Source organism: Centroberyx gerrardi, chromosome 6, assembly GCF_048128805.1.
Source record: "Centroberyx gerrardi isolate f3 chromosome 6, fCenGer3.hap1.cur.20231027, whole genome shotgun sequence".
Taxonomy (NCBI): domain Eukaryota; kingdom Metazoa; phylum Chordata; class Actinopteri; order Beryciformes; family Berycidae; genus Centroberyx; species Centroberyx gerrardi.
The window spans coordinates 24,784,322-24,803,814 of NC_136002.1; the positions used below are offsets into that span (position 1 = coordinate 24,784,322).

The 19,493-nt window shown below is 41.1% G+C and overlaps 1 protein-coding gene across 4 annotated transcripts in view; it reads right to left on the reverse strand.

The window, feature by feature from the left end:
* The window catches only part of stim1a (stromal interaction molecule 1a), a 30,174-nt gene that overhangs the window by 5,993 nt on the left and 4,688 nt on the right, over positions 1–19,493 (reverse strand). For all 4 annotated transcript variants that reach the window (XM_078283965.1, XM_078283967.1, XM_071925344.2 and 1 more), the window contains exons 3-8: positions 17,737–17,867; positions 14,714–14,828; positions 13,543–13,654; positions 12,135–12,250; positions 7,127–7,304; positions 1,470–1,647 (exon numbers count right to left, since the gene is read on the reverse strand). In XM_078283965.1, coding sequence (XP_078140091.1) covers positions 1,470–1,647; positions 7,127–7,304; positions 12,135–12,250; positions 13,543–13,654; positions 14,714–14,828; positions 17,737–17,867 — 830 coding nt within the window. The remainder of the gene's footprint in view (positions 1–1,469; positions 1,648–7,126; positions 7,305–12,134; positions 12,251–13,542; positions 13,655–14,713; positions 14,829–17,736; positions 17,868–19,493) is intronic.

The window sequence follows — 19,493 nt, forward strand, 5'->3', positions numbered from 1 at the left end:
AGGACTGAGATAGGAGCCAAACAGTGCTACACCTCCCTTTGTTTCCAATCCAATTCTAATCCTCAGTGTGACTCTCACTCCGATCAGGCAAATCCCTGACATGCTCCTGCAATGGACCCTGGAGCAAGAGACTGAAGGCGTCTTGTAGCTAGACTGAATTTGATAGCCTTGCATGTTGCAAATTAGCAACTGTTATTTCTGAATCAAAATCAAGCAGTGACGCAGGTGTCTGCATTAGATCACTGTGATAGTCCTGGAATGCTAAGCAAGTGCCCCCTGCTTACTTGTGTGGGCTGAGCTCTGCTGTTACTGCCAATTTCCTAATGGACAAAGAGTTTCGTGGGTGTATTTATACTATAGCCAATCTGAACCTGCCGAACCTAAACATACTGTACAGCTGCCTCCCTGGCAATTGATACACACTACTCAGTTTAAGTGTTGATACTCTTCTCTAGATCTGTATAATAGTAATGCTTTTCCTTTGTGCTGAACTATAGACTTTTTCCAACTACAATCCCCCTCATGTTTTATTCACCTGCTTACCTATGGGAGAAGCACAAGTCCATCTCTAACTCACACTTACCACTTTTGCAATACAGCACTCAGGATTTTTCCTACATTGTAAAATCTTGGGCGAGCCGCCTAAGGAACATTTTTAAAAGGGAATTTAAATCGGCTCGGAAATTGCATTTAAATAAAAGCCTATATAAAGAGGGCCGCAAGAGTGGATTGTGGTGCGATTAAGTCTTCCACCAACAGGGGGCGCATGTCATTCTATCAGTAGCGACAAGAGAGGAAGCCAAAGTGAACCGTGTGTAGAAGACGCTGCATTTCGGATAACAAGAAGCTTACAATTTACAGCTTCTTAACAACTTCTTAATGTTACAGGCAGAGAATCTTTCTAGCCGGTAGACCCTCCTGTGTCCTGTGTGAAAATACAGTGACCAATCTGAAATACAGCAACAGCTATGCCACCAGCTTAGCTCTTTGGATGTGTAAGGTTGTGAACCTACACGCTAACATTGTTGGTTTAACTACATACCCGAAGACTTGTTATGCATTCATTGTTTCCAAATTGGGCTAATCCTGGCATAGCATAAGGAATAGTTGAAATTGTTTTAAATAGTTAAAAAATCATTTTTCATTAATCAAAGTAAGTGATCCCTCCCACTTCTAAACATCCCTGTTGGGAACAAATAAGGTGATGAATTAATACTGACAAACTTGTATCAAATGTATCTGTTCTGGTCCTTTTAACCATGGAAATATGAATAAAATTGGATTTTCAAAGCTAAAAAAATACCCCAACCAGGACAGTGTTTAGACTGTGCTAAAAACTGGTGTCTATAAAAGCATCACATTGGAATAGAGAGGGTTTGGGTGTTAAATTGGCTGCGACGACAAAGCCAGGCCAGCTGCACTGAGGTACAACCCAAGCCTCTTTTTGAACTAGGAAAAACTCTTTGTACCTGTTCTAGCTCTTCCTCTGCGTATTTCTGCCGGCTCAGCTCGTTCTCTGTTCCTTCACGCAGCTCCTTGAGTCGCTGGGCCTCCTGCTTGGCCGAGTTGATCTCATCCCTCAGCTTCTGCTCCAGGTTCACCTTCTCCACCTCCACCGTGCGGTGCTCCTCCTGGGCTATCTGCAGCCTGAGGACATGGACGGGTCAAAGAGAAACAGATTTAAAAAAAAAAAATCTTAGTGTGTCCCAAGTCAAAATCAAAGACAGTTAAAACATCAATGGCTGCTTGAAAAGGCCAAACAAAAGAAATTTAACCCAACAGGTGCCAAAGCAAGTCACCCCTCCATGCTGCAAAAAAATCATACTAATGAAGGAGAACATCTCTGTTTATGACAATCAAATTTAGCCTAAGCGCCTCATGAATTTCCGCAGCCAGGCTTAACGAGTGTTCATTTTATTATTTGAGAAGAATACAGAACATACACTCAGGGACACGATGCTGTCATTTTTTATGGCCAAGCATGACGCGTAACCATACGAGTGCCACCTATAGAATGTGGAATGTAGGTCTTGCATCAGCAACGCATCACCGGAAACAATGGCTAATGTGTAGAAAGCAAAGGACGGCGGTCAGCTGCCAGGCAGCTCACAGTGAACTGACATCAGAGTGAGCAAAGCCAAGAATGAGGGCACAGCGACACAGCTGTCAGCATGCACTTTTAGAACAGTTCAGCGAAGTGTCTGATGCTCCTGTAGTAACCTGAACATACTATATGTGGTGGCCTGTGTGTGGGATATTCTTAGGCTAGTCCATAAAAATAAAAAAGGTCTGCTTTCAGGAGACTGGCTTTGTCATGCATGACATAATCATTAGTGCTCAGATACACTACATTTTAAGCTCATCTGTCGCAAGATATTATCAATAACATATCAATTTTTAATATTAACAGGTGTGTAAAAGTATGATACGTATTGCGGAGCTGAAAAAACAGTAGTGTAATTTGAATGGTAACCTATATCTGATATGGGGCTCTCAAGGTGCCTGTGCTTATGATGGGATCCATGGCTTTTATCCAAGTTATCCATGGAACAGCTAAGCAATCATAACACTGGAATTCCCAAGTTACAGTATTCAAATATAACTGACTAGTTTCAGTTTTACCGCATATGCTCACTAGTGCCAAAGTTGTCATAGATAACAAATATTCAAAATCTGTATGCTATGAGAAAGCCTCTGAAAAAATCTTGTGTACAGCTTTAGAAAATACAGATTTATGAGATGCACTGAGAATTTTTTTGTAAATATTTAAGTGCAGCAAACAGGAAAAAAGCTGGAGTAATATTGTTTTTCAGTCACTAGGGAGCAGTGCTCTCTTCCTGTCAAGCTGACAATAACAGTAGAGGGGGCAGAGAAGAGTGTAGAGACCCCATGAAAGGTGATCCAGATGGCTGGCTATGGAAAATGTGGGTGGTGGGCAGTCCTGCTAATGCTTTCGACCCTGACCTCTGCCATTCTCCAGCTAAGATTTGAAAGCACTGGCAAGGCTACAATGCCAAGCCCCGCAAAGAAAAGAGGCCAAATGCTGTTTCAGTTGATCTGCATTGCAGGGTTCACAGGAAACACAATGTCTCTGCAGATTTTGCAGCAGCAGGGTACTGTTTGTAACTGACATAGGCTTTTTTACACACTAATAATATGACAGTTGTATTTAAGTAACCTGTCTGAGTAACATTAATGTGAACTCAGTGATCAACGCCTATCAATCATGCAATGTTACTGTCTAGAGGTCGCCAGTGCTTGCCCAGGATGTCTGTCTGTACACCACACCCCGGTCCCAATGTGGGTGAATTAGCACTAGAGCTGACATGTTAAGCAGTCATGCTTAACACCATCTCCCAACAGTGAGACCGTGGCTGGGCCAGGCTGCAGTGTAAAAGGCACTCAGGAAATCCAGCTCCAGTCAAAGCCTCCTCCCACTGCCTCCCAACAGGGAAGCCGTGGCTGGGCCAGGCTACTTGATACTGCCACAGGATCTGCTTGAAGGTCTGGAAAGAGAGCAGCTGGCAGGAGGGATCAGGAAGAAAGGCACGGCTACAGACACAGAGGACATACCCCCCTCCCTCCCTCCGCTCCCAAAGCACATACTGCAGGAGCTGCCAGCCTCTTGTAGCCTTAGTTATAGTAACCTACTATATAATATATGCCTTACAGTACCCCTACAGCTCCACTGCTTGGCTGTCCAGACAGCAACACATATAGGGGATCTGATTTAGAACAGTGAAATGACTAGCAATAACTCTGAGATATCAGAGAATCAGGGAATCAGGTATTCCAGGTATTATTTAAAAAGGTAGTAGAATCACTGTCACTTGGTTCTGGCAGTAGATACACAGGCTAGCTTTTCATTAATTCCAAACAATGTAAAACATTGCATATCAGTTATGGATACACAAGCTGCTGCAATTCCTTAGTAAATGCAATTGACATTTCAAATTATTTTCCATTAAGAGACACATTATTCTACTTTATGAGAAACCGGCTATAAATGTGAAATGATGAGTCAAATAGATGCGCGTTGTTCATCGTAGGTGTGTGGTTGCCTTTACCCACCAGAGATGAGATTTAACTCCAGTTGCACACCACCATAGTATAATGGCAGAGATATTTTACGGTGAGAATGAATGAGCAGGCAAAGCATTAGGACCCACTACACCCACTGTCAGGATATGGGATATAATAGTGTCAAGAGGCATGACAAAAATTTGTTCCAAGACTATACTCTTTGCTATAAAAAAGGCAAGGTAATACATGCACAAGCTATGGTAGGTTATGTTACCCGTTTACAGCATCCAGACACAGGCAGGGTCTAATAAACTTTTCAGTGGTTGGCCTTTATTCAACACGTGCGTTAAAGATATAGGCTAAAAGCTAGCTAGTCTACACTGTGCCAGTGAACTAAACATGTGACACAGCTTAGTAGGAAAGAAATGCCTGATGTCACTTCAAAGTTGACATTGGCAGGTGTGCGTGTTCACAACTGATTACAGTATAAAGCCACAGAACCACCCAGCTTGTCCCCATGGAGCAGTGAATGGGCCTGTTGGTCAGTATTCAGCAGGCAAAGCACACAGACATACTTTCCACTACCCTTGTTGCACTGCTCGCACAAAGAGGTGCACATAACACTACACAATGTACAACAAGTAAGAAAACATGCGCACACACGCTCTCAAGCTGTGTGTAGAGGTGTAATTACTGTATATGGAATAAGAGCTGGGGTCAAAGGCTGAGATGAAAACAGACAGGAAGGAATTTGGTTCAATCGAAGACACCGAAGACTTCTGTCTTATCGGTCCTATCCACTGTACATCATAAAAGCTTTCCGTCTCATGTTTCAAAAACCTGTCTCCAAAACAGCCAGCTGAAAATAGGCTGTGTCTGAAATGAAGAGCAAATTGTAAGGGTAATGAGGGCAGTTAAAGAGACTGAAATGTCTGATGCTCATCCACCGCTGTTCAATGTCCCTAAGCATCAGGGCAGGAATGTTATGCAGCCACATAGCAATGGCTGTCATTGCCCCTTACTCTGGCCATGATGCCCAAAAACTGATGCCCTTTATCCTGCACTCCCTGCTAAACTGAACACAATGACAGTGTGTCCTCTGAACATTTATCAAACTGCACTATTATTGATCAATCAATGTCAAAGTTAGAGACTGTGACATGACCTAATCCAAGCTTTGCCTCAACTATAATTTTTACCTTCTGCTGTCAGAATCTGTTGCCAGTTCAACCCGGATACAAATTCAAATTGGGCACAATTCAAACAACCTTAAATTACGCAGGAATTATGGGGATTGAGATCCGTACGCATAAATCTATTCCTATTCAGACTCAGAGTATTTGATTAACAGTGATGATACTGGGTGTGCCCTTGCTTGTGCATGGGTTTATTCAATACCTTGGTTTCTATGTCTTTCACTGCCTGCCTTTATATACAGAGTGCCTCTCATTCAATTTTGTTCAGAATGACAACGCACAAAGATTGAATTGGAAACTTGTCCTTGGGACATTAATTGGACAAAAGCATAAAATATGCTTTGAAAATCTAAAGTGATCTCAGATTTTATATCAAAAGATGAGTTTCTTAATGTGAACTGCTTCACACTCAAGTTTGCAGCTTTGTGCTTACACGTGTTACGGTCTTGTCTGCATGACATATCAATTGAATGGTCACAGAATATTTCCTTTCCTATTCCTTTACATTTGTTCTCCTGCGCTCTGCATCCCGATGGTCACGTGTACAGTCAATGGCACCTAAAATGTTTGGAAAGCCGCAACACAATGGAGTCTGCCCTTGGTTGTGTGTTTTGGCGCAACAGTGTCTGGCGAGAGATAAAGATATTGTGGTTCTTGTCCGGCTGCCACAGCACCTGTCATGGAAAGGGCGCATGTTACCTGGAGTAACACAGGAGGGATGTCCGCTGTGCGATCTGGCCCTGCAAACCATCAAAAGATCAAGAGGTTGGCACACCTCAATGATCTAGGCCCTATCCATGTGTAAACGCCGGAGGCACAGTGTGTCTTGAACGCAGCACATTTTAAGTCACACTGAAACCAAAAATGACTGTATGCCTTGGTAATGCCGTTTACTTTGATGTAAAAAAATCTAAACGAACTCAAGTCCCAACCTGCCCGTCAAATGTGTCAAAAACAGCAGTTTTTTGTTGTTTTTAAACAGCCGACTGATCTGAACGCACCACTGCCTTAGACTCTCATCACTGTTGCTCTTGCGATAATCTTCTACTAGCCTGCTAGCTCCTTTTTAGCAAACACATGCTTGCTAATGGCAACAGAAGATTCAGCAGAAGACCAACTCAAATCTTTCAAGAAATTGAATGACTGAAAAACTGCGACACCAGACAGAATCTCCATCTGAACAGAACACATTGTCCATTCCTCGCACTCTTGCTTTCATGTGTCAATATTATGTAAATTTGTATCATTAATATTCACATTTCAGTTGAATTTGACTCATTTCAGTTGATTCATTAGATTGAATTTTTAGGGGCAATTGACAGCCCTAGTGGAGTCATTTGTTAAGAGTCTGACCAATGAATCACAGTCCAGTTCTCCCAGCCTTTTATGATCCAGATATAGTCTTTCACTTCCTGTTTCTGAAGAATGGACCTCTGTACATGCAATCACCACAGTCTTGTGAAAGTTGCCACAAAAACCCATGACTTGGGTCAGCAAATCAAATTCACTATATGCAAACGTTTAACGATCAAGTGTTTCTTATTTGCACAGTAAAGTTCTTGGGGCTCATATTTAATATTGCCAGTCTATGAGCATAAGGGAAAATGCCTCCACTATCAGTAATGACACCGCCGCCAATTTATTTTACTGTAACTACTAAGATTACCAACTTACAAGGGTGCACCAGTGTATGAGATCTATACTTTACACTATGGGATGGGGAGTGTGTGTTTGAGATACAAACGGTTCTAATGTGAAGACTTAAAACAAAAGCTGCTCAATATTCAATATTGTGTTCAATGTGGAAATGCAAGACAAATGTCTGCATAATACAACTCTCCAAGAAGCATGGCCAGAAGCAGCTGCAGAACATGGTTTGTCCTGTGGGTGGTGGGAAAAACTCTCACTTCTGCTGTAGGTCATGCAGACTCTGCTCCGCTCTCTGCAGGCCCTCCAGGTCTTTCATCATCTTCTTCATGTGGTCCTTAGAGTAGCGGTTCTGGATGTAGGCAAACCAGCAGCCGCCCATGCCGATGACTATTGACACGACCAGCATGAAATCCTTCAAGTGGTTATGTCTATTCACTGGGGAGACAGGAAGAATAAAGAGGAAGAGATATGTTTTAGTATGGTGATATATCAAGATGAAAAAGTGAAGCCTGTCTAACTGTGAACAAGCTTGACATGGATTCTATGTGTAGTTTAAGTCAATCTGGAAGAAAAAAAGATGGCAGTTTGAACATAGCCTAGTCATACTGCAACTGTTGTGAAGCAACACAAATAGAAGAGAGTCAGTAGTACAAGTTCAGGTTGGGGTAAGCTGGCCCTAGTCCAAAACACCAAGATAAAGGCAGCTTAACACAACCTATTTCAGTCTGGTAACTGATGCTAACAAACAACACACAGAAAACCAAAGTATGGGAACTGTGACATTCTGCTACACAGCAGAGGTGATGAATCAAACCATAGCTCTCGTCCTTCTGGTCTCCTGAGCAGTCGGGAGTGAGGTGTGAGTATGCTGTCATGTTGTCATCCTAAGGGATTCATAGCTGTTCAATTCCAAACAGTCACAGCCAGCCAGGCAGCAGCCACCTCATTTATAATTAGCCACAAAGCCTCAGATGAGATTTGAGATCATCTTTCAAGCAAGGAGACCTTTTACAAAGGCCATTTAAAAAAGGAAAATTCAACTCTGAATCAATTTAGTATTTAAATCCTACATCTTTAAATCTGGTCCTTTTGTCATTTGTCAAATCGGAAAATATCACTGTTGTGTGGCAGTTTCCACAGAGCCGGGAATGAATAGCCTTGTGAACCAGATAATCTTGCAAGTTGATCTCGCCACAAATACATGTGGCTTTCCTGTCGCTTGCAACATTTTCACCCAGGGATGCTGCCACCTTGCATTATGCTAAAGAAGAGTTAAACCAATTACTGTGCTGCATATATGAAAATCACTCACAATGAAGCATTAACAAAAACCCAAATTACAATAAACTTTCTATAACTACAGAGGTTGTTCCCTACTTGCTACCTTACTTAACTTCTGGAATAGATTCTATGTCTATCATGATGAACACTATGATGATTCATAACCACCAGTGTTGTTTTCACGATTTTACTTCATGATTACAGTACCTGTTACTTCTGTGGTTGTGCCACTAACAGAAGCACCTGCAATGTCAGCCAAAGAAGATAATAGGACCAAAAGACTAAGAGCATTCCTCATATTTGACCTTATGGCAAACATCCTGTGCGACAGCGTGGCCAGACGTGTGATCAACTCACAAGTCTAGCTAGGATTTCATTGGATTTAAAAAAAAACCCAACAAACATACCTACAATATAGCTACAGGAAATCAGATCAAATTCTTAAAGCTTTACTTGAAACTTTCTTCAGTGAATTTCAATATCAAACATCAATCCCATCTATTTTGCTTGGTTTTTCTTTCAAACCTGGAAAGGGTGTGTGAGGGAATGAGATTTCAACAAACACTACTTCCTTCCTGTAGTGAGACAAGAGGGAAGTAAAATGAGGCGAAAAAACAAACCTGCCAGTCTATATGGGACTTGCATCGCTGTAGATAAGATCGAAGAGGACATGCCAGCTAAGAGAAAGAGCCTTACAAACTAATTCCTGTACGCTGGCTGTTATTTACAAGGAACCAAGTGACCCAATGTCTCTCCCCATGGCACACGGCCCATTTTTCATGTGCCCAATGTAGGGTAATGGGAAAATCACTAGGCCTCTAATGTTTGTGCTCAATGATCAGCCAGGGTGACACATGTTTATTTCTGTAGGCTTGCTTACAAAATCCAGATCAAACACAGGTCAGTCAGAGCCAAAACAGCAGCACAGTCAAGCTGTTGGGAGCAGCAGGGAAAGCTGGCAGACTGGGGACCTACAGTACAGTACAGTACAGTACAGCTATGGGCCTGTGCCACTGTCTCTTCTCAATCCTACAGAACAAGAAGACCACACAGTAGAGAGATCACAAGGCTTTGGCTTACTCATCACATCTTACATATGTAAAGCCGATCATTGCTTCCTATGCGCAATCGCACAACTCCCAAATATGTGGTCATGATATTTGACTGAAATAATCTAATAACACTGTGTTGTAATGATGTTTATTACTTTGGTAGAAGCCATGAATAAGGGTCTCTTGCCTCTTCCCTGCATTATATACTGCTACCTTTGTTTTTTTTCTCATGTCTTCTCTTTCTTGTTTTTAAACTGTGCAAAATAAAGAGGAAAAAACATACATTTATGCTCAATTTACCTTGGGTCTGCATTGGGTGCCAGCACAACCAATTCAGACAAATATTGTGTATCCCTGAAGTCATATGAAATAAGTTCCTGATGCTAGACTTTTCCTGATGCTGGTCTAATTACTGCAGTTACAACATTATCTGTCCAAAACAGCCTACACACTAGCTGGCCTTTTCTGTTATCGCCTCAGTCTAGTCTATGTAATTTGCTACTTCATAAATACTGCATGACTGCCTTTAAGGAATGCCACCAAGACAGTCCAAAGTGACATTTAATTAACCATTACACTGGGAATGACTAGACTCAAATGTGTTTTTGTTCTATTATGCCTTTGGTGAACAGTTCCATTTTGTGGAAAATGAGTCACAAACAAAGCAGTAAGTGGGTCCAATTTGGTAAAACTGTGTTAATCATTACACAAGTGTCCACTTCTGAGGCAGATTAGGATCAATCCATTGTGAGATGTGTCTTAAAATGCTGCTGCTATATCCAGGCAGTCTGTGTGACTATTAGCCGGACCCCCCTGGCTTTGAGAGGCTGTCAAAACCAGACAGCCCTCTCTAATGTCTTCCTTCGGGTGGGACTCCAACAAAACACATGCACAATGACACATGCCAGACACAGACTACTAAACACGCTTCCGCTCTGCAGTTACTTTCCTTTGTAACCGCTCACTTTCTATGGAGGGCTCATTAATTTTCCTCCTCTTGCTTCTCCACAACTGTTTACATATCTTTGCTTTCATCAGCTCTCTTCTTCCAAATATGCAGCCTTCCCCTTTTAACTTGTCTGCAAAGTAGATTTTACTGTTGCTTCAGTTAAGACAGTGTGCAGAACTTCAAGGGAAGGGAAGGCTCTGGGCAACATTAATATTTTGTACCATTACATAAGCCCTAGTCTGTGACTCTCCCTACTTCTAGGCCTAATAGTGCAAAACCCCAGTATAGGTGTGCCATGCTTCAACCTCTCCACACAAAGCCCTACACAATAATCATGTGACTTCACATGAAAACAATGAGCATTTTGGCAGTTATTCTGGGAACATGTTTTCCCATGTTAACATTGTACTGCCAAGGCGGTCAAGCCTAGGGGGAACCAGTTAAAATTTCTATTGTACTTCGCTATGCACGAAAGCATGTCTGCCGAGACACACCCCGTCAAATGTGATGATGCTGCAGTTCCCTAAACAAGAACGAAAACCTGAAAGCTCACATTCTATAGCTGCAGACTGGAGTAGAGATAGTGGAGAGGGGAGAGGGAGAGGAGGAGTGGTGTGTTTATTTGTCTCAGTGCGCAGAGAGGTGTGTCTGGAATACAGAGCAGCCTGTTCTCACCTCAGCTCACTTCCTCAACCCCTCAAATTGACAGAGCTGGTCTTGTGGACCGGGAACTGGTTTCTCTACAAACGGGATACTTAAAGGATTATCCCATTTTTTTCTGCACGTGATAGGTTCTTTGGCTGGGGCGTAAATGTTGGCCCAGGTAAAACTGGAATGCATGGTTTGGTTCTCTGCCATTAGTCAGTGAACAGCGTCAAAATAGCCACCACCAACACTAAATGAACAGGAGTCATAGGGCAACAATGACATGTTTCTTATCATCATTCAGCCTAAAACGACGTGTCGTTGTTGGCTGGTGTTACTGTGAACGACATGGCCGTGCATTTTGAAACAGGTCATGGTTTATCTATGTTTATCCTTTCATTAAGCAGTGGGTAAATTCTGTTATTGTCAGTATTGAGATTACCTAAGAACCAAACCATGAATTTCAATTTCACTTTAAAGACAAAAAACAAACACATCCTATTAAAAACTAAACTACTGAACTGGAATACCAATGGCTTCCCTCAGAAGACATTAGGAAACACTTTGAAAGAGAGAATGAACTGGATTTCTTAAGAAGATGCTGTGATGATAGTTTTGCATGACAGTAAACTAGAATTGTATTTTGGAGGGTTGGCATGTCACAACTGACATGTTAATATTGCAGCTGGGGATAACCTGGGACACTCAATGTTGATTTAAAAGCCATATTTGATGTGAAATGAAAAAAAAGAAAAAGAAAAAAGTTGACTAAAACATCAGGAAGATTTAAAGTAAATACAGGCTTAGGTTGACTAAATGAGGCCATTGTTTTTGCTTGTCTGATATGAGTGTTGCCCATGGCCAAACATGGCATAATGACATTTTACTATTGATCTCTGCACCATGCAGCTCTTTGTCCAATTCTCCTTCCTCAATGGCTTGAAGCTAGTAATCTGTAATGGTGCCATTAACATAAATAAACTACAACAGTTGTTCAATTTCTCACACAATTCAATAGCATCTTCAGTCAGTTTAGCATCATATTTGTACACTATAGTATAGGCTATTAACTTAAATGTAACTTGGACTTCTTGCCTGTTCACTTGCATAGCCCTTGTGATAAGATCTAAAATTATTACACAAGCCACAATATTGCAAGGCTCCACTGTGCAATACTGTATATTCTAACCACTGATGCTATGACATGTTTCTCAAATTAATGAGAATGATCTCCAGTATTAAACTTTTTACAGGGCTCCTTAACCTACTCAGACATTAAATTCAAAGCTTATTCAAAGAGAGTAGCTACAGGTACTAAAACAGAAGAACCTCACTTACTCAGTGGGGCTCCAAACAGTACAGTGTCCAAAGATTTGAGCTGCATCTTCTGAACATGGCTGCGATCCAGCATCTTCAGAATAGAGAGCGTCAGAGTGGCATTCTTCACAGCAAGCCTGAAGAAGAACAGAGACGCAGCGGTTTTGGAGGAACAAGGAAAGAAGAATAGAACTGTGCACAGTTTTAAAATAACTTTGTTACTTGGTAGAAATAGTGAGGAGCACAGCAGCATCTCCTTTTTTCTGAAACGCAAATTTACCATGACATTTCTTAGTATTTAGGACTGTTTCTGTGCCTCGGTAGAATCTCACCTTTGAAGTGCTGTGACTAGAGATAAAAATCAATGGGGTTTTATTTATACCAATGCCATTTTCGATTCCTCTTAACAATTCTCTAATCTTGTCCGAGATCACCAAATTTGGAAACACAACTATAGCCTAATTTCTGTTAATATTTCAGATAGAAAAGGCAGCAAAAAGGCTAAAATACAAAACTAAGCAATCAGTTCCATTTTCAATGTTCTCAATGTTTATATTTGTCAATATGCAACTGTTGGCCTATACTATTATTTATTCAAGTATGTTATAGACACTGCCAAGAGAGAGACCCAGTTGTCACATGATGTCATGCTCCATTTAGATTGTACAAAGTTCATCAGTAATTTAGGTGTATTCAAGTTATTCAGCTGTTTTAAGTTGTACATTTTCATTCAAAACAGCAGATAATATTTGACTTACCTCAGTCCAAAATTGTTTTAGAGGTGGTAAGCCCCACCACAGTCAGGAACAACAAATCAATAAAGGGTGTAATCCATTTCAAAGTATGTGTAATCCAAGCCTTTAACAAATCTTTAGAATCCGACCAATTAGGTCGAAGCTACACTAATTGTTTAATGCACTGATTGTGCTACTTCAACAGACGTAGATGTAGTGATTGGATGCCTTGCAAAAGCAGTTTAATTTTAGGCAAAAAAGCTAGCCAACAAAGTAAATATTGTAAAGCTGACGTTGACTGATTTGAATAGGGAATTTAACCCAAGGGTTAAATTAAATTAAGGGTTTTTAATTTCTGGCACTAAAGTCAATCATTTGTGGTAACACCAGTCCCACATTGCATATCAATGTTGTCATGTGAAAACCTTGTAACTCCAGTTTTGGTGATTTTCATGTTTTCACTTTAGTTAAAGGATTCCATACTTCTACCATCCTTGGTGGTAGAATTATCTCAAAACCCACTGTATAAACTCAAAAATTGTGGCCAAGCTTAAAACAAGGCTGCTTTTCTTAGTTTGTGAAAAGTTGATATTTTGGAGATACAAGGTTTTCACTGGACAGCGATGAACTGGTCACACTTCAGAACTGCGCTGTAGGTTAGGATAAACGTCACAGCAGCTTGTAACGTCACTTACCTTGGCATGGCACTTCCATTAAAATGCATCTTGCGAAAGGCATCCACATACTGTGGCAGTTCCACATAGGTGATGAGCCATTCTACCACCTCATCCACCGTCCAATTATACACTGAGGGGAAAAAGACAAACCAAAAACATGAACGTAAAGTCCTCACTGACTCTCACTCCTCTGACACCTACAGTACTCAGATAGGGCTATATATATCCATCACAGAGTACGCAACTTGAGACTTGAGAGGGACATCTGTGATTCCACTCAACATTTTATGACCGTGTACACCTATATCCTAAATCAGCTAAGAGGTATCCGCTATCATAACATATATACACTGGCTTGCTCTCAATAAAAACAGGGGAAGGGAAATCCACTCCAAAACAGCTCCTGGCAGAGAGTCAACAGTGTGGGTTGTCTGTGTTAATGTGCAGCATGCTGCTGGCCTGAACAAAGACCCAGTTCCCTGGCTCAGAACCTCCTGAGCCCTAAGAAGAAGCTGCAATGCGGGGTAAGTCAGACAGAACCATAAGCAAAAAAGGGAGAAAAGAAGGGAGGCTAAAGGAAAGGGTGTAAAAAGCCATGAGTGTAATGAACTCTGCTCTTAAAGAGAACACAACAGGCCAGCCAAAGAGATAGGCAGAAGGAGGTGAGAGTATGTTCATGTGTGTATGTGAATTTTGTGTTGACAGACTCAATGATGCCCCTCTGCCAGGAGCTGATAAGTGGGCTGCACTTTGCTTCACAATTTTGATATGCCTGATATGGCTGGTCAACTGCCTTGCTCCTTTATTGGGTGAATGAGGAGTCTACACAGAGTAAACCGTGACCCACCCTTTTCTTTTTTGGTCATGGGAGAAAACCTGAACTCTACTTTGATGGCTATCAGAAACCCTGCAGTCTTCCGGGACTGACAGCCAAAAGCACAAGAAGTATCATCATAGTGCTTCATTTAAAATGAAAATAACAAAAAACAAAGACCGAGGCAACATCAAACAATCAGTATGGGCAGAGCATATCAAAAGCAGAACAAAGTGTGCAGAGCGAGATTCAGAGCGTGCAACTCAGACTCATAAATGCAAAAAGATGCAAAGAGCAAAATCTGTCTGGGAGAAGGCCTGCTTTGTGCAGTTGCTGCTGGCCTTCAGTGGAAAAAGAGAGGCTTCAGTGCAGTACCTTCAGAGCCTTTCCATGCGTTCCACAAGTCCTCCACACTGATGAACTGGTCGTCTCCATGGAAGCTGTTATGCTTGGCCTTGGGATCATGGTAGTTGAGATCCTCTCTTAGGAACTGCAGGATGACAAGGATGTTTTATAGAGTGGTTACAAAGATAATCAAGTCTTATACCAGTGTGAATCACCAAGGGCAGTTACTTCATTTCAATGGAATGAGAGTGCTCTACTCAGTGGAATGCTTTAGTTTTACTTTAACCTCACAAAGGATTCAAACCTGATCAGACCATAGCCAATGCACACATCCTGAACAACAGTCCTGTTCAGTAGCGTTAGGCTGAATAACAACATGTGTGACATGGTTGAAAATCCAGAGGCCAGAGACACTTTACACTTTCAATCGATTTTGCAAGCTTGCTGTAGACTGGCTTGGATTTATTGTGAGCACTGAGCATTGTGACCAGTTTTATCTCGATGGTCTGGTCACAGTAACATGTAGGTTAATTATGGATCTTGCATAAAAGGCAATTCAGATGGCCTATGTGTGTATTTGCCTCACTCACCGTGAAAGGACCATAAAACACTATAAATATCTCAACTATACACTACCATAGCAGGAAAATGACTGTAAAAGAAATCTGTATCTTTGAGCCTGCGCATAACATTTCCCACTAGAGATTTAATGGCCTGGAACAGCACAAAATTCCCTTTTCACTCATGTTAAGTTATTCTACAATACGACATCTGTGTGTTAATCACCCAGTAAAGATAGTGTAAAGATACGTTATTAAAACAAATACAGCCTAAAGCCTGTGAAAAAACAAATACTATAGGTTTTGTGACACTGTCATCACTGCAAAAATTTCTAACTTTCCAATAACAAGAAATGCAACTGATTTGAGGGAGTCACCCAATAGGACAGTCTGCACTCTACAGTTTCGACCTGCAGTCACCACTAGTTTCACTGGAATTCTTTGCTTTAGTTACTTTCTAATGTCTAAACCAACATTCAAGCAATTGTGACTGCTTTCTTCACTATTTACCATGCACCTGTTCCCAGAGGAATGTGTATTGCCCTTTACAAAATACTGGGTTGTATGGGCAAATTAGACAAATGTTCACAGGTGCATTTATGCTGTCTGTTGAGCTATTAAAAACATGATGGTGAGGACTTTAAAGATGCCAAGGCTTGAGAAGCAGACACATACTGTACGCAGGATAACATGGCACATGGCACATGGCACAGTGTACCAAAATGTTTGGTACTCTGGATTCCGATCTCACCTCCAATGGAGTGTTTTTCCTTGTCAGTATACAGAAGAACACATCAAATATCCATATCCATCAAACACAGTTTTGATTACACATTTTGTAATTTGTTTTATGTGTACCGTTGTATTTGGTGGTCAAAACTTGGCCAATGGAAACCTTGCTACTGGTTGCCCATTATGTTGTAGGCTAGCTTAACCACCAGGTTGGATTTTTTTCAGAAGAGGAAAATCTTGGCTACATAACGACTTGCACCCCCACAAAAACCAACTCATGCTCACTCAACATGAGTGGAGGACAGTAATAAGTCATGATGATGATGCCTTTCTTTCTTGATAGATTTGTGTGGGAGGGTTTCACTACAGGGCTGAAAGACGGTCTGCACTGCAGGTGAAATATCATGCTCCTGAAAACATATTCACTAGAAATATAGCAGCTTCTCTGTGTAATATAGCAGAGGCCCAAGGCTCAGTTTAGAAGAGCCAGGTGCAGGTTCTAACCTCAGTATAGCAATCACCTAACCTCATTATTCAATCACTGAAACATAACAGGAACCAGGACCATTGTCTTGAAGTGCTCTTAACCGTTTTGAGCTTTCCATTTCTTGGCTCAAAGCCACTACTGATATGAGTGTTCACTGCACTGCACTTGATTCTTCGCCTCAGGGATCTCTGCATGCCAAGTGCCTCTTCTAAAAGCACAGAGACTGCTGTGATACGGCTGCTTGCTTTGGTCTAGCCTGAACCAAATGCAACCAGCTGAACCAAACCAGCATGAGGCTCCAGAGGAGGCCTCCTCAAGGCCACAACAGAGTTTAGACTAGAGCTCAGGCTGTAAGCTAAAAGGACCGCAGGCTGTCTGCTGCAGGCCACACTGCTGTCAGTGTAGCACAATGCTGGGCGATAATTCAATATTATCATTTATCGTCTTTCAGTGGAATCATATCGTTATGATATGGTAATTTAGGGATATCGTGACACAGACCTCTGCTGTCTAAATGTATGATAACAAGCAATTTTTTATTTAAAAATGAGGTATGGTAGGGATATTATTTGGAAATGTCAGTTTTGTTTGACATCACACTTAACATTACCATTCAGTTTAATGGGATGAACATTAATTTGATTGTTAAACATGTGATTTTGCATACGTGAGCCATATTGTGATATAAAGCGATATCAAAAAATCCTTATGATTATTGTGATATTGATTTCAACCATATGGCCCAGCCCTATGTAGCACCAAACCCAACGTCTCACAAGCACTCCTCGCACATTTAAGCTATGATTTCTAATACTGTGCTTTCGTTGAAGTTCACAATTGTTCACTGTAATGAAACAAATTCACCCAACCCTACAAAAATTGTGATTCAGCCAAAAATACAAACCACATAGTCTGATTATAATGTGTTTGTACAAACGTAGCAACACCAATGTCTACAGCATACATGCAAGCTACAGAGTGTGACTTAGTGTGAATTAGGTTAATTATTTGTCAAAAAACACCAACAAGAGGAGCAGTGAAGTGAAAATGTTAAGTGGGCGACAAATCCTTCACTTAACTCTGTGCAAGTTAAGGACATTACAGCTATCAGTAACTTATCCCATTTACCTTGACCATCTTGGCAAGGAATCCCTCAGACGGATTACAGTAATGATACCTGTAAGCCTCTTCACACCGAGTAAAGCCAGATGATGTGGCCTCCTTCAACAGAGCACCAACACCTGTAGACGATGACATTCCAGGCTGGTACTTACCCCGTCTGTCTCTGCCACGTCCACATTGCCGTTTGCGTCATCATCCATCTGCTTGTGGATACTACGGATAGCCTCAAAGCTGAGAACGGCATTCTCGTCCTGGCACAGTGGCACATCAATGCGACAGAGTTCTGGTGGAGAAACACAGTCGTATCAAGATGGTACTGAGAGACAACTTTGATACTGATTGGTTAACACAGCATTGTCAGTAGTATTTAGTAATTCAAGTTTCTCTGTGAAAATAAAGCTTTTCTATTGGCCTACTGATCTTGGAAACAAGTATGTCACAGAATATTGTGTTGCTAAGATTGAAAGTCTAACCACAAAAATATGTTGCTTCTGCTACTACTAATAATAATATTGATAATAAAATAAGAGGAGAAATCATCAGCCTTCATTCTCCGTTATAGAGAATTGTCCTCTTAATCTATAAACCTCCATTTGTTTTCCTAGCAGGGTATCGTAAACAAAACAAAACACCAGGTTAAGGGTGAAAGCTTGTCCACTGAAATGCACGACGGCTTAGAATGTAAATGTTTTTGTCAACTTGATGGGAGCAAATAAAGCTTGAACTACTCCAAAGCCTCATCCTCCGAGTCTCCAAACTACCCAAACAGCAACTAAACTCGCATCCTTCTTGAAAGCGAGCAGTTACATTATCAGTTTGGCGCTCTAACCACAGCTAGAATGAATGATGTTGAGCAGATGTTTGACGGAAGTCCTAAGTCATGGTTCCTACTGTTGTTATATGATTAGAGGAAAACCCTAACCCAGCACCAAGCATGTCATGCTCTTATCTCAGCACTGTCAGGAACAAAACGACTCTTTTCAATAAATAATAACAGGAAATGTCAGCCCTGTCAAGACAGCTGTTGACATGCATGCAAAAATATATACAATTAAGCATACGATTGAAGAGGCTTATTTAAAATCAAGCGTTTGTGTCATCAACTCAAGTACTCATTTCAACTATAAGACTGGTCTCTTGAGAAACTTTAAAAAGTAATCCTATGATGTAGTCGCAAAGTTTTATGGTTATTAACTTTTCGTGCTTTCTGAGAAGAGACAGATTTGCAACGTCCCCTGCAGGATTGCCCTGCACTTACCCCTTCTCTCTTGCTAAGAAAACTGAACTGCAATATCCCTTTGGCCAACAGCCTTGTTTATATTAGGCCTTTCATTCATTGAGTGGATGCTACTAAGAATTCAGATGACAAGATTGTTGGACCTACTACACAGACCTAATATAGGCCATGCCCAGGGGTGTAAGGCCTTTAATAATTTTCAGCTTTGCATTTTTATTTATCATCCATTTTGATTTCACTTTATTTTCCAGGTACCTTTCAAAATGGGGTTTGTTAGTTTAAATGTGTTTTATTAGTTTACATTTTGTGTACCTTCAGTTGTATTTTAGGATTTTGATAGGCAGGGTCAGTAGTTTATATGTAAAGTCGGAATTTTGTGTGCACCCATGTGACCAAAATGAAAGTTAAGATGGAGAGGCAGCCAGCTCCAGTGGGAAAGAAAGAGCGAAAACTTACATAAACCATTTTTGGAAAAGCGTGAGCAAAGTGGAAGTAAATGATAGGCACAGCATTAGAGAGAAAAATCCTTTGTTGTAGTTCCTAAAAGCGGATCATCGTCTGTCATTTGGAGATATTTTAGTTTTAAACTAGATGACGACAAACAAGTACAGATTCAGTGCAAAGTTTGCCTTACGGTTGTAGCGGCGCCACAACGAAATAACGTATTTCGTA